The sequence below is a fragment of the Tamandua tetradactyla genome, chromosome X (assembly GCF_023851605.1).
Source record: "Tamandua tetradactyla isolate mTamTet1 chromosome X, mTamTet1.pri, whole genome shotgun sequence".
Classification (NCBI taxonomy): domain Eukaryota; kingdom Metazoa; phylum Chordata; class Mammalia; order Pilosa; family Myrmecophagidae; genus Tamandua; species Tamandua tetradactyla.
This window is the reverse complement of record NC_135353.1, coordinates 156,495,375-156,508,627: the sequence shown is the minus strand read 5'-3', so window position 1 is coordinate 156,508,627 and position 13,253 is coordinate 156,495,375. Positions and strand designations below refer to the sequence as shown.

At 35.9% G+C, this 13,253-nt stretch overlaps 1 protein-coding gene across 2 annotated transcripts in view; it reads right to left on the bottom strand.

The window, feature by feature from the left end:
• The window catches only part of SCML2 (Scm polycomb group protein like 2), a 126,784-nt gene that overhangs the window by 96,524 nt on the left and 17,007 nt on the right, over positions 1–13,253 (bottom strand). For both annotated transcript variants that reach the window (XM_077145680.1, XM_077145681.1), the window contains exons 2-3: positions 7,756–7,801; positions 3,978–4,046 (exon numbers count right to left, since the gene is read on the bottom strand). In XM_077145680.1, coding sequence (XP_077001795.1) covers positions 3,978–4,046; positions 7,756–7,777 — 91 coding nt within the window. In that variant the 5' untranslated portion in view covers positions 7,778–7,801. The remainder of the gene's footprint in view (positions 1–3,977; positions 4,047–7,755; positions 7,802–13,253) is intronic.

Here is a 13,253-nt window from a genome sequence, read left to right as displayed (position 1 = left end):
TACCTAACTGTAATACAATAATGCTAAAACACTGAATGAAGCTGAATGTGAGACTGATAGAGGGAGGAAGGCTGGAGGCACAAATGAAATCAGAAAGAAAGACAGATGATAAAGACTGAGTTGGTACAATCTAGGAATGCCTAGAGTGTATAATGATAGTGACTAAATGTACAAATTTAAAAAATGTTTTTGCATGAGGAAGAACAAAGGAATGTCATTACTGCAGGGTGTTGAAAATAGACGGTAATTAATATTTAAAAATTTTAACTGGGAGACTAAAGCAAAAAAATGTTTATTTGGTACAAAATTTATATACTGAATAGTGCATTCCCTAATATAACTTATGTAGACAGCTTAATTGAACACCATAAGTACATGGAACCTTGAGTAGGGCATGAGATATTGCTGATTTGTCCAGAGTGATGCCCTGATAAATCCCAGAGTGATTTGAACAGTGAATAAAAAAGTATTTGTAAAGTCCCCTTGAGGGAATAGTGAGAAAGGGGGAAATTCAACTTCTCCAAGTTGAATTCTTGATATTTTAAGAAGCAGTAGGGACAACCAAAGCAATAGGCTGAGCCCCTGAATCTTAGGGTTTGCTCATATGAAACTTAACCCCACAAAGGATAGGTCAAGCCTACTTAAAATTAGGCCTAAGAGTCACCCCACAAGGGAACCTCTTTTGTTGCTCAAGCAAACTCACTGCTCTCCCCGTTTACGTGGGACATGACTCCCAGGGGTGTGGACCTTCCTGGCAACGTGGGACAGAAATCCTAGAATGAGCTGAGATTCAGCATCAAGGGATTGAGAAAACCTAGTCGACCAAAAGGGGGAAGAGTGAAATGAGACAAAATAAAGTGCCAATGGCTGAGAGATTCCAGAGTCGAGAGGTTATCCTGGAGGTCATTCTTACGCATTAAATAGATATCACCTTGTTAGTCAAGATGTAATGGAGAGGCTGGAGGGAACTGCCTGAAAATGTAGAGCTGTGTTCCAGTAGCCATGTTTCTTGAAGATGATTGTATAATGATATAGCTTTCACACAATGTGACTGTGTGATTGTGAAAACCGTGTGTCTGATGCTCCTTTTATCTACCTTATCAACAGATGAGTGAAACATATGGAATAAAATAAATAATACGGGGAACAAATGTTAAAATAAATTTAGATTGAAATGCTAGTGATCAAAGAAAGGGAGGGGTGAGGGGTATGGTATGTATGAATTTTTTTCTGTTATCTTTTTATATCTTTTTCTGAATTGATGCAAATATTCTAAGAAATTATCATGATGATGAATATGCAACTATGTGATGAGTGTGAATTACTGATTATATATGTAGAACAGGGGAAAAAAAGAGCGGGAAAGAGAGATCAAAGGTGATGGTGGAGTTATGCAGAGAAGATAGGGTTTAACATATGACTATGATTGCTGAATCATTAAATTGATATATTTTTTTTAGTCTCCAGTATCTTCGAGCAGCTAGAAGTAAAAACCTAAAATTATGGAATTATAACCCATACCAAGCTCTGAAATCTGTTCTACAACTAATCGTTGTACTGTGCTTTGAAATTTATTGGGTTTTTTGTATGTGTGTTACTTTCACACACAAAAAAAGTCGATTGTGATAATAAAAAATATTTATTCCTTCTAGCCATCTATATTCTGGAGCAGCTAGAAGGAAAAATCTGAGCTGATGATATGGTAGCCCATGACAAACTCTGAGATCTGTCCTGTAACTACTTGTTGAAGAGTGCTTTGAAAACGACTGCTTTTTCCTTTCTTTGCTTTGTGTATATGTTATATTATACAATTTAAAAAGTTTAAAAAAAATTTAGAAGGGGGCGAGGGGGTGGAGGTGGGATCTCATTAACAAAAAATAGGCATCTCCTTCATGTTCTCTTTTAAAAAGATTTCTGACCCAAAAGTATCAGTGATGATAAATATATTAGAACAATATAAAGTGTAAAATTTTTAAAAAAGATGGATATTTTTATTCTAAAAACTTCCTTATTCAATTCTGAATCACTTCAGGTGTTTCCCAGGAATAAGATCACTAGGTTCTAAAAAATACGTCTCATGTTATATACTTTACTTGGCTTAATCACTTCAATTTACTGTGCCAACCAGACTGACAGGCACTGAGGGAAAGATTCGATAGTGCTCAAGGTACTACTAATGCATATGAAGTTTAATTCTCAACAATCATGAGGTTTTTCTATACTCTTTTTAAATTTCCTCACTATGAAAATATTGGGTTTGACTGCTCCCCTTCCTGGGGGAATCTGTATATCCTTCAACTGATATTATACGTATACACACTGGAGTGCTGATCAATGTTCAACAATCAGCTTTCTGGTAGATACAAACCAACAAAGGGCCTGACTGGTAGTGCCTGCAGATTCCTATGGTATAAATACTATCACCAGGACTGACTGCAGAGTGCCACGATGACATCACCAACCACGGAGATGGGAAGAGATATGCACAGTTGGCTCTCCCAAGATGAACTGAGTCAGCTTCAGCATATTACTGTTACCTATGTGTGTATGCATTTATATGTATATGTACACATATTATATACATGTATACATACACTATTATATAAATATACTATTATAGCTATTATATATATAGTTAAGTATAACATACATAACATTCTGCAACTTTTTTTTTGTATGCTGTATGGTGGGGGTCACATTTCATTCTTTTTCCATGTGACTATCCTGTTTCTGCAGCACCACTTTTTGTTGATTTTTTTTTTTTACTTGGGAAATGCAGGGGCCGGGAATTGAACCCTGGTCTTTCACATGGCAGGCAAGAATTCTACCACTAAACTACCCTTGCAACCCCCTGCAACTTATTTTTAACTTAATAAATTTCAAAGATTGTTCCATTAAAAAAGTACAGGGTTTGATTCTGTCTATACATGATATGAAGCCAGTATGACCATAGTGTGCAAAGGACACGCAGCAGAGTTTTAAGAATGTGGTCTTTGGCATCAGAACTTCCTACTTCCAGTCTGGCTCTGCCTCTTATCAGCTTTGTGACCCTGAGCAAGTCATTTCACTTTTTCAGTCTCAGTTCTTTCATCTATAAAATGGGGAAAGTAATACATACGGTACTAGGTATTCTGAGAATGAAATGAAGTAACACACATATAAGTCACTCAATAAATGGTATATTTTGTTATAAAACTAAATGTCATAGTTGTGCCAAAATTTATGAATACTGGATAGCTCTGTAAAGAGAAAACTGAGATCCATGGCTCAAAACATAAACTGACCAGGAATGTCTCAGTGACCTCCTAGCACCAACCTGACATTCAGGAGATGCAAGGTTCTAATTGAAGCTCTACTACCAGATGATCTTGGAAAGCAGTCAGAAAAAAAGAGAACAAAACAAAACTTGAATGGAGAAAAAAAGCTGACCTGTCATACTGGAGCAGGAAAAAAGGAATATAAGTTGAAAACAATCACTGGGAAACTAAAACTGTTTCACATTTATACTCCAAAGAATTAAGACTCTTCCACAAACCAGTTAAGACTTACAAAGATTTTCAATTATATTGGAAAAGACTTAATCCATCTCCCTAACACAATTTGCTTTGTTTTAATTTTTTAAAAAATACTATCTCTGTGGGGAAAAAAATACTGTCCCTGTGTCTGCATGGGCTATAATTCGAGCTAGCAAATCCTTTATATGGGTCTCTGTAATATGATCATTTTATATTACATTGCTAGCCAATGACCATATGTAGCACTGAAATACAGTTATCTTTTTATTTAATCCCGTGCCAATTTACCTCTAAGCAAAAGCAGTACATTTTTCAAAATAAAATACAATGTTTTGACCCTTCCTGTTAGATTTTGTATTTACAGGATTTTACTGTACATATACCATACCAAAAGCAACAAGAGTTCATATTAACAGTAAATAAAGAAGAAAAATGCACACATTAAACTACTTTAAAACTTACCAGTTTGCACAGAAGATGTGCTTGAGTTAGGAGCTTTCTCTTGATTCTCCTTCTTGACATTCATTGAATCTAAAAATAAATTAATTAGCAATACAGGAAGAGCACAGCAATAGTTTCAAAGAGTACTTCAAAAAGTGAAAAAATATAAACTAAAACTATTTTCTAATGGGAATCAGTTTTAATTTTATAATTAATATCCTCATTTTCTGTGTAGGACTTATTTTCTAATACACTATGTACTTTATAATCTGTTCAAGTTATTTTATTTATTGTATGTCTCTCTCACTCTAATGTAAGCTCCAAAAGGGCAGGGATTTATTTATTTTATTTTGTCTGTTTTGTTCAATGCTGTATCCTCAATGCTCAGAATAGGACCTGGTGTACAGAACCACCTCAAGCATTTGTTGGATGAATGAATCAATAAACAAAAGCTAGCTGGACCTTATAATGTTTAAATTAACACACCCTAAAACTAAAATAGATGCTTTTGAGTTCCAGACTAATAGGGACAGTAGAATACAATGTAAGGAATGTGCTTCAACAGTTTAAGCAGAAACTTTTCTCTAGGTCAAGCTCTGCTGGTTTAAAACTGTTATGCACCCCAGAAAAGGCCATTTTCTTTTAATCCATCCTTGTGGATGCAAACCTATTGTGAGCGGGACTTTTTTATTACGTCATTTCAATTGAGATGTGACCCACCCAATTCAGGGTGGATCTTAATCCTTTAGGAGTCCTTTGTGAGAGTATAAAAGATAGAAAAACCCGAGAGAACAGAGACAGAAACACCCAGAGAAGCTAGTAGGACCCACAGGAGCTGAGAGAAAGAGCCAATGAAGCCAGAACTTGAAGGCAAGGAAACCAGGAGAGGACCAGCAGACACCATCCATGTGCTTTCCCATGCGACAGAGGAACCTGTGATGCCAGCAGTCTTCCTTCAGAGAGGGTATCTTCCTCTTAATGCCTTAATATGGACATTTTCATGGCCTCAAAACTGTAAATTTGTAAATTAATAAATCCCCATATATAAGCCAATTCATTTCTGGTATGTTGCATTCCAACAGCTTTAGCAAATCTAAATACACGTTAAAGAGATCAAACAGTGCTGGACCTTGTGACCTCATCAAATCTAAGATATATCATCTCATCTGTAGATAATATATAATGTATCTCTAAGATGGGACTCATTTTAAAAACAATTGCAATACTGTTATTTCACCTAAAAAAAAATTAACCATAATTCCTCAATATCATGAAATAACCAGTCAGTATTCATCTTTCCCCAATTATTTTAATTAAATTTGCTTGGATCAGGATCCAAATAATGTCCATACATAGCAACTGACGGATATGTCTTTTAAGTCACTTTTTTTTCTTTATATGCTATATGGCGGGGGTTACATTTCATTCTTTTTCCTGTGCGTATCCCCTTATTGCAACACCATTTATTGAATTTTTGGTTTGCTTTTTGTTTGTTTGTTTGTCTGCCTTTTTGTTTGTTTGGGAGATGCATGGGCTGGGAATCAAACCCAAGTCTCCCGCATGGCAGGAGAGAATTCTACCACTGAAGTACCCTTGTACCCCTTAAGTTACTTTTGAGCTATAGGATCTTTCACATGTCTCACTCTCTCTCTTTTTTTTTTTTTTTTTTTTTATTTTGCAAACCATACCAGTTGGGTGGTCCTTTAGAGTTTTCCTGTCTGGATTTTGCTGACCATCTTCCCTTAGTGCTGGGTTCTTCTGGCCCTTGTACTTTCTGTAAATTAGTATTGGTATTTTCATCCAGAAGAACTGAATCAGATTCAGATTCAAAAAACTACTGGGGGGTTTTGCTTTATTTGTGGATGGGCGGGGGAGTAACATGATTTCATATGTAGTACTGTGCGCTTCTCACAGGAGACTCCTAATATCTAGTGTTCTGCTTTGCTAGCTGAAAATATACCAGAAACTGAATGACTTTTAAAAAGGGGAATTTAATAAGTTGCTAGTTTACAGGCTGAGATAATGTCCCAATTAAAACAAGTCTATAGAAATGTCCGATCTAAGGCATCCAGAGAAAGATACCGTGGTTCAAGAAGGCCGATGAAGTTCAGGGTTTCTCTCTCAAGTGGAAGGGCACATGGCAAACACAGAGTTTCTCTCTCATCTGGAAAGCCACATAGTGAACACGGTCAGGGTTCCTCTCTCATCTGGAAGGTCACACGGCGAACACAGCATCATCTGCTAGCTTCTTCTCCTGGCTTCCTGTTTCATGAAGCTCCCAAGGAGGCATTTTCCTTCTTCATTTCCAAAGTCGCTGGCTGGTGGACTCTGCTTCTTGTGGCTATGTCATTCTGCTCTGCTCTCTCTGAATCTCTTATTCTCCAAAATGTTTCCTCTTTTATAAGACTTCAGAAACTAATTAAGACCCACCCGAATGGGTGGAGACATGTCGTCACCTAATCCAGCTTAACAACCACTCTCAATTACATCACATCTCCAGGGAGATGATCTAATTACAGTTTCAAACATACAATGCTGAATAGGGATTAGAAGAAACGGCTGCCTTTAAAATGGGATTAGGATTAAAATATGGCTTTTCTAGGGGACATACATCCTTTCAAACCAGCACATCTACTTATCTTTCTTTTCATGACGTTAGCAGCCACAGATGGCTGTTATCTAAATGCACCGAGTTCAAATAGTGGTTATAAAATGGATGAATTCTATCATTCTTTCTTTCTTAGTCAGAAAACCTCTATAGAAAGAAACCTCTCTTCTTCAACCATTCAGTTACCGTGAGGTATAGATCACATAGGAAATCACACTCAACACTTTCTTTTTTTCCTTTATCTCCTTGTTTTCAAAATAATAAACTGAGTCCCTAACATTCTCCACAAATGACAAATAAGGTTTTTGTTTTTTAGTATGATAATGAACTCATAGATTTAAATATACCTGAGATGTTTGAAAGCATTGCTGTTTTACCCTTATTAATGCTCTAACTGTCAAGAGACAAGCTTCTTACAGAAGGATCTACGTATGATGCCAGGTGTACCATTCAGGGTAGCAGATCTACTTTCTGTGAACACTTGAGGGACATATATGGGTTGCTTTCTATTTAATTGATTTAACTGGTATAAAGATAGTACATGTGTATATTTACTAAACAGTTCTACAGTAAGATTTTCTAACAGGAAAAGTGAAACTGTAGAGGTGTGGCTCCTGCTCTAGAGAAGCCTGGAATCTAGTTACAGAGACTACACTAAACTAACACACTTGACAAAATTAGAGAACAGTGGAGGACAGCTTTCAGCATTCAACCAGAGACAAAGTCATAAGAGACAGAGGACTTGAACTTGGTCTTAAAGGAAGAACAGGAATTAGAAAAGCAGAGGTATGAAGAATGTATTATGGAAAGGAAAATACAACAAAAGCAGAGTGTTACTGAATGTAACATATATATGAGAAAGTGAGAAGACTTTTCACTAGAACAGAATAGGATAAAGCATTTTTTAATTACTCATGTAGTGTTAGAAGATTTAAAGTCTAATCTTGGCTTTGTCACAGATTGTTATATGACCTATTCAACTTAATCTCCCTGAGCTTCAATTTTCTCATTTAGGAAACTAGGAAAAGATAATACTATCTTTAATATCTATTTCAGTACTAAAATTCCAATTCTATGCATCTAACACATCCTATTTTTCTAAAGGCTTTATTTCAAAAATTCAATACACAATGTGATACCCTTTCCAGCTGAATAACTAAAATGTTCACCTTTAGGACAAGTAAATCTTACCTTCATTCACTGTTTGCCCCATGGTATCCCTTTCTGGTGTCCTTTCCTACAGGAAGAAGAGCCAATTAATGCCTCTTTTTAGCACACTTCTGTAGGGTAGTATTAGCAATCAGTTATAGGATCAGATCATTTTAATCTCTTTCCTTTGATTAAAAATGATAAGAATCAAAGACACATCTAGGAAAAAAGTTTGGTGGTTCCCCAAAAAGTTAAACACAAAGTCACATATGGCACAGCGATTCTACTCCTAGGTATATACATGTCCAAGAGAAAGGAAAGCATAGTTTACGCAAAAACTTGTACATGAACATTCATAGCAGCAGTAGTCATAACAGCCAAAATGTGGAAACAAATCAAATGTTCATCAACTCATCAATGGATACATAAAATGTGGTATGCTTATACAATGGAATATTATTTGGCAATAAAAAGGAATGCAGTAATGCATGGATGAGCCTTGAAAATATTACATTAAGTGAAAGAAGCCAGTCAAAAAGAACTACATATCATCTTATTCCATTTATACGAAACATCCAAAATAGGCAAATTCAAAGACAGAACATGGATTAATGGTTACCAGGGGCTAGGAGAACGGGGAATGGGGAGTAACTGCTGGTGGTGTAGGTAACAGGGTTTCTTTTGGGGGTAATGCAAATGTTCTGGAATTAGATAGTAGTGATGGTTGTACAACCTTGTGAATATACTAAAAACGACTAAACTATACTTTAAAAGGCTGAATTTTATCGTATGTGAACTATATATCAATAAGAAAATTAAATGAAAAAAAAAAAAAGAGCTGATGGTAAAGGAGAGTTGGGGTCCAAACTGAGGTCTATTTCAGAAGCCCACTTCTCAAAGAATCACGACTGTTGGTGAAAATTGTAATACCCACAAGAGTCAAGTCTTCTAACAAAACCTGTTAGAAGGTCTGTTTATTTTGAGCCACTATTCATTACTTCAAACTCTCCCTGCATGTCCTCAATATGCCAGGCACTCTACATAAAGATAAAAAATAGGCAAGCCTCACCCTCCAAGAGCTTAGTTTAGTCAGAAATAGGCATATAAACAAAATGTGATACAAATTCTATAAGAGGTATGTACATGAAACTGTTTAATAGAGCAAAAGAATAGCTACCACCCCATTATTCTGTGTACCTGTAGTACAAACAAGATGATGTGTATAATCGAGGGCAATTTATTATTTAAAAGAAACATATGGATCTCTTTTATATATGTATAACCTGGTATTTAGAGATAAGAATGAAGCCAATCAGGTCAGGATTAAGGTAATTCAGAACACAGGGGTAAGGAAGACATTGTCTATATTTTAGAACCTCACCTACCCTTTGAGACAAAAGGAAGAAAGATTTATTTAGTCCAGAAACTAAATTTTCTGTAGCACATAATCAAACTTAACCTGTCTGGATAGCTCATTTAAACAATATAAACACAGGGAGCTCAGAATAAGAATGAGGTCCTTTAATCCTGTATAGCTTAATGTAATGCCTAGATACATCTTAGATTTTATTAGGCAGATAATCAAAAAGTATTGGCAAAGTCCCTTTAGGGTTGGGAGAAAAAATATGGTACTATTAAACTTTACCACTGGGGAAACCCATGATACAGTATCAAACATTAGGGACATGCAAATCAATAGGCCAACCCCTTGATCTTGAGGCTTGCTCTTGTGAAGCTTATGTAGGTAGTGGAGAAGTTTAACCAACCTATAGGTATGCCTAAGAGTTACTTCTGGAGGACCTCTTTTGTTGCTCAGAAGTGGCCTCACTCTCTCTAAGCCCAACTCTGCAAGTGAAATCACTGCCCTTCCACTATGTGGGACATGACATCCAGGGTGAATGTCTCCCTGGTGGCATAGGAGATGACCCCCAAGGATGAGTCTCGCCCTGGCATTGTGGGATCAACAATGCCATCCTGACCAAAAGGGAGAAAAGAAGTATAACAAATAAGGTATCAGTGGCTGAGAGAGTTCAAATACAGTTGAGAAGCTACTACGGAGGTCACTCTTATGCAAGCTTCAGTTAGACATTGCTACCTATCATAAGTTGCCAAACCCCAACTAAAACCATTCCACCCAATCCTAAAGAACACCTAGGGCAATATACAAGATCCTCAAAGGTTCCATGCACTAGGGTAACTTTTCAGAAACCTACAACCTCCAGATTGCTCCCTGGACAAGATATATCATGAAACCTAGAGGGGGCAGCCTCTCTAGAACATCAGCTAGATCCATGTCCCTACCCCATATTACTGACAGCCCCTTCCACCATGAAAAAGTTAAAATGGCCATAGCCCAAATACCCCTAAAGAGTGGGACAGAAAGATCAAAGGTGATGGTGGAGTTATACAGAAAAGGTAGGGTTTAACAAACAAGTATGAATGCTGAATCATACTTATATTTCTTTCAGTCTCCAGTATCTTAGAGCAGCTAGAGGTAAAAACCTAAAATTGTGGAACTGTAACCCATACCAAATTCTGAAATCTGTTCTACAACCAATTGCTGTGCTGTGCTTTAAAATATATTGCTTTTATATATATACATTATTTTTCCCAAAGGAAAAAAAAAGTCTGTGAAGACTGTTGATAAAAATATATTTATTCCTTCTAGCCTCCTATATTCTGGAGCAGCTAGAAGAAAAAATCCGAGATGATGGTATGGTAGCCCATGACAAACTCTGGGATCTGTCCTGTAACTACTTGTTGAAGAGTGCTTTAAAAACTACTGCTTTTTTCTTTCTTTGCTTTGTATGTATGTTGTATCATACAATTTTAAAAAGTTTAAAGAAAAAAAAAAGAAGCCTATAAAGAATATGTTCATAAAGCCACCCAGAGAGCCTTCTGTATCTCTGACTTAACAGATTTAAATTCAAGCATCACCTCCTCACTTTTAGTTAAGAGTGGTGCTCTGTGGGAAGATAGAAGGGAAATGAACTCTGTGAATATAAAAGAAGGCTTTGCAAAGGAAGCAGCACTTTAAGGATGATAAGAATTCCAATCCAAAGGGAAGGAAGAGAGAAGAATTTCAGGCTGAGGACACAAAATGAGTAAAGGCTAAAGAGCCTCCTGCCTCCTCTTCTACCTGATTATGAAATGTTAGAGTTCCTCGGGTTTCTTCTGGGTACTAATCTTCCCCTATAGTCTCTCAAAGGCCATGGCCTCAGAAACCACCTAAACACAGACTACTCACAAAGTACAACTTCCTCCTTCCAGATCCTTCCTCTGAAAATCAGACTGGAATAACCAAGTCGACTGGTTATTTGATACCTCTGCTAGGATGTTTTCTGTCAACGAAGGACTATAGCGCTTCATGGCTCAAGAAAGTAAAATATATAGAGGATGCTAAATCCAGGTAGACAGTAAAGAGGATGTGCTGCTACACAGGTAGGGAACAAAGACACTTAACTCTAATCGAAGAACAAAAAGGTAAAATGAGCCCCCTTGCTATAAGAAAGGATTCAGTACAATCAACTGAGGGATTGGTCACTCAAAGTAGTTACCATTCCTTTTCTCAAATCTCTACCCCAAAACTGTGAATCTTAAATCTCAGCAGGAATCAACTGTTTCCACTTGTTAAGTGATTTTGTCATACTGGAAGGTGTGTAGAAATATGTATAGAGGTTATTAAAATTATATCTTTGAAGAAAAACTAAATAAATAAATCTATGTACCATTTTCCTGGGTTAAAAAAACTCAACATTCTTAAGATGTCAATTCTCCCCAAACTGATCTATGGATTTAACACACTGCCAATCAAAATCCTAGCAAGTTTTTTTGTAGAAAGTGAAATCCTAATTCTAAACTTTATGTGGAAATGCAAAGGGGTTAGAACACCTAAAACAATCTTGAGAAAGAACAAAACTGGAGAATTTTCATAAACTGATTTCAAGATTCAGGATAAAGCTACAGGAATCAAGACTCCTGATACTAGCACAAAGATAGACAAATTAGATCAGAGGAAACAACCAAAAGTCCACAAATATATGGTCAATTGATTTTCAACTAAGACACCAAGACAATTCAATGGAAGCCTTTTCAAAAATACTGAATACCCATTTTTTTAAAAACAGCAACAACCAAAAAAAGAAGAAGCCCTCAGCCCTACCTCACACCATTAAAATAATTCAGGATAATTCAGGATGCATCACAGACTTAAATATAAAGCTAAAATTATAGAAGAAAACACTGGATAACATCTTCAAGATCCTAGGGTACTCAAAGATTTCTTAGATAGGTATAAAAAGCACTAACCATAAAGGAAAATATTGATACGCTGAAATTCATCCTAATTAAATGTTCTGTTCATCCAAAGGCACTATTTAGTCAACACAGAGTGGTACTGGATAGACATAGAGATCAATGGAACAGAACAGAGTCAGGAAAGACTTCCTATAGGAGGTCTTATATTTTCAATAGATTTTCAACAGAGGTGCCAAGGTGATTCAAACAAGACAGGTTTTTTTCAACAAATGGTGCTGGAACACATCTATATGCAAAAATCACAGAAAGTGACACCTACACAAGAATTACTCAGATGGATCATAGATTTAAACATAAAACCTAAAACCATAAAATTTCTAGATAGAGAATACAGCAAAAGAAAAATCACTGTGAGTTAGATGACGCTTTCTTAGACATGGCACAAAAATCAAGACGCATAAAAGAAAAAAATTGATAAATTGAACTCCATTGAAATTGAAAACAACTGCTCTCCAAATGATAGTTAAGAAAATAAAGACACCAGAGAATAGGAGAAAATATGTGCAAAACACATTATCTTCTGATAAGGGGCCTATATCCAGAATATATAAAGAACTCTTGCAACTCAAAAAAAAATAGAAGAAAAGAAAAACCAATTAAAAACATAATTGGCAAAAGATTTGAGCAGTCATTCTGCCAAAGAAGATACCCAAATGACCAAGAAGCATGTGAACAGATTCTCAATATCATTAATCATCAGGGAAATGCAAATTAAAGCTACAATGAGATACCACTACTTAAAGAATTACAAATACAAACATTGACAATATCAAATGTTGGTGAGGAGATAGGTGAGACAGAGCAACTGGAACTCTCACCTCTGGCAGGAATATAAATTGGTGCAACTACTTTGGAAAACTGGTAGTTTCTTATAAACAGATACCTACACTATACCAAATATTAAGAGTAAAAATACTGTCACCAGGTCATACAAATAAGAAACTCATTTATGTAACCAATTAAATGTAATATTTGGACTATTTTAATTTATAAAAAATAGTATTCTCAAATGGATAAAAGTAAAATTTTATAATCATCTTTAAAACAAATATTTCTATAGGAACAGAATTCTAACACTTAAACACAAAACTAATATTCTTAACTTTAAAATCAGTGCTTTGGAATCCAACACTTATTTTAGAGGTAGAACCACAGATCAAGGAATAAAATAAGTATTCTACATATCCCCAAACAAAGACAGGAAAGAATTCAAGATCCTTTAG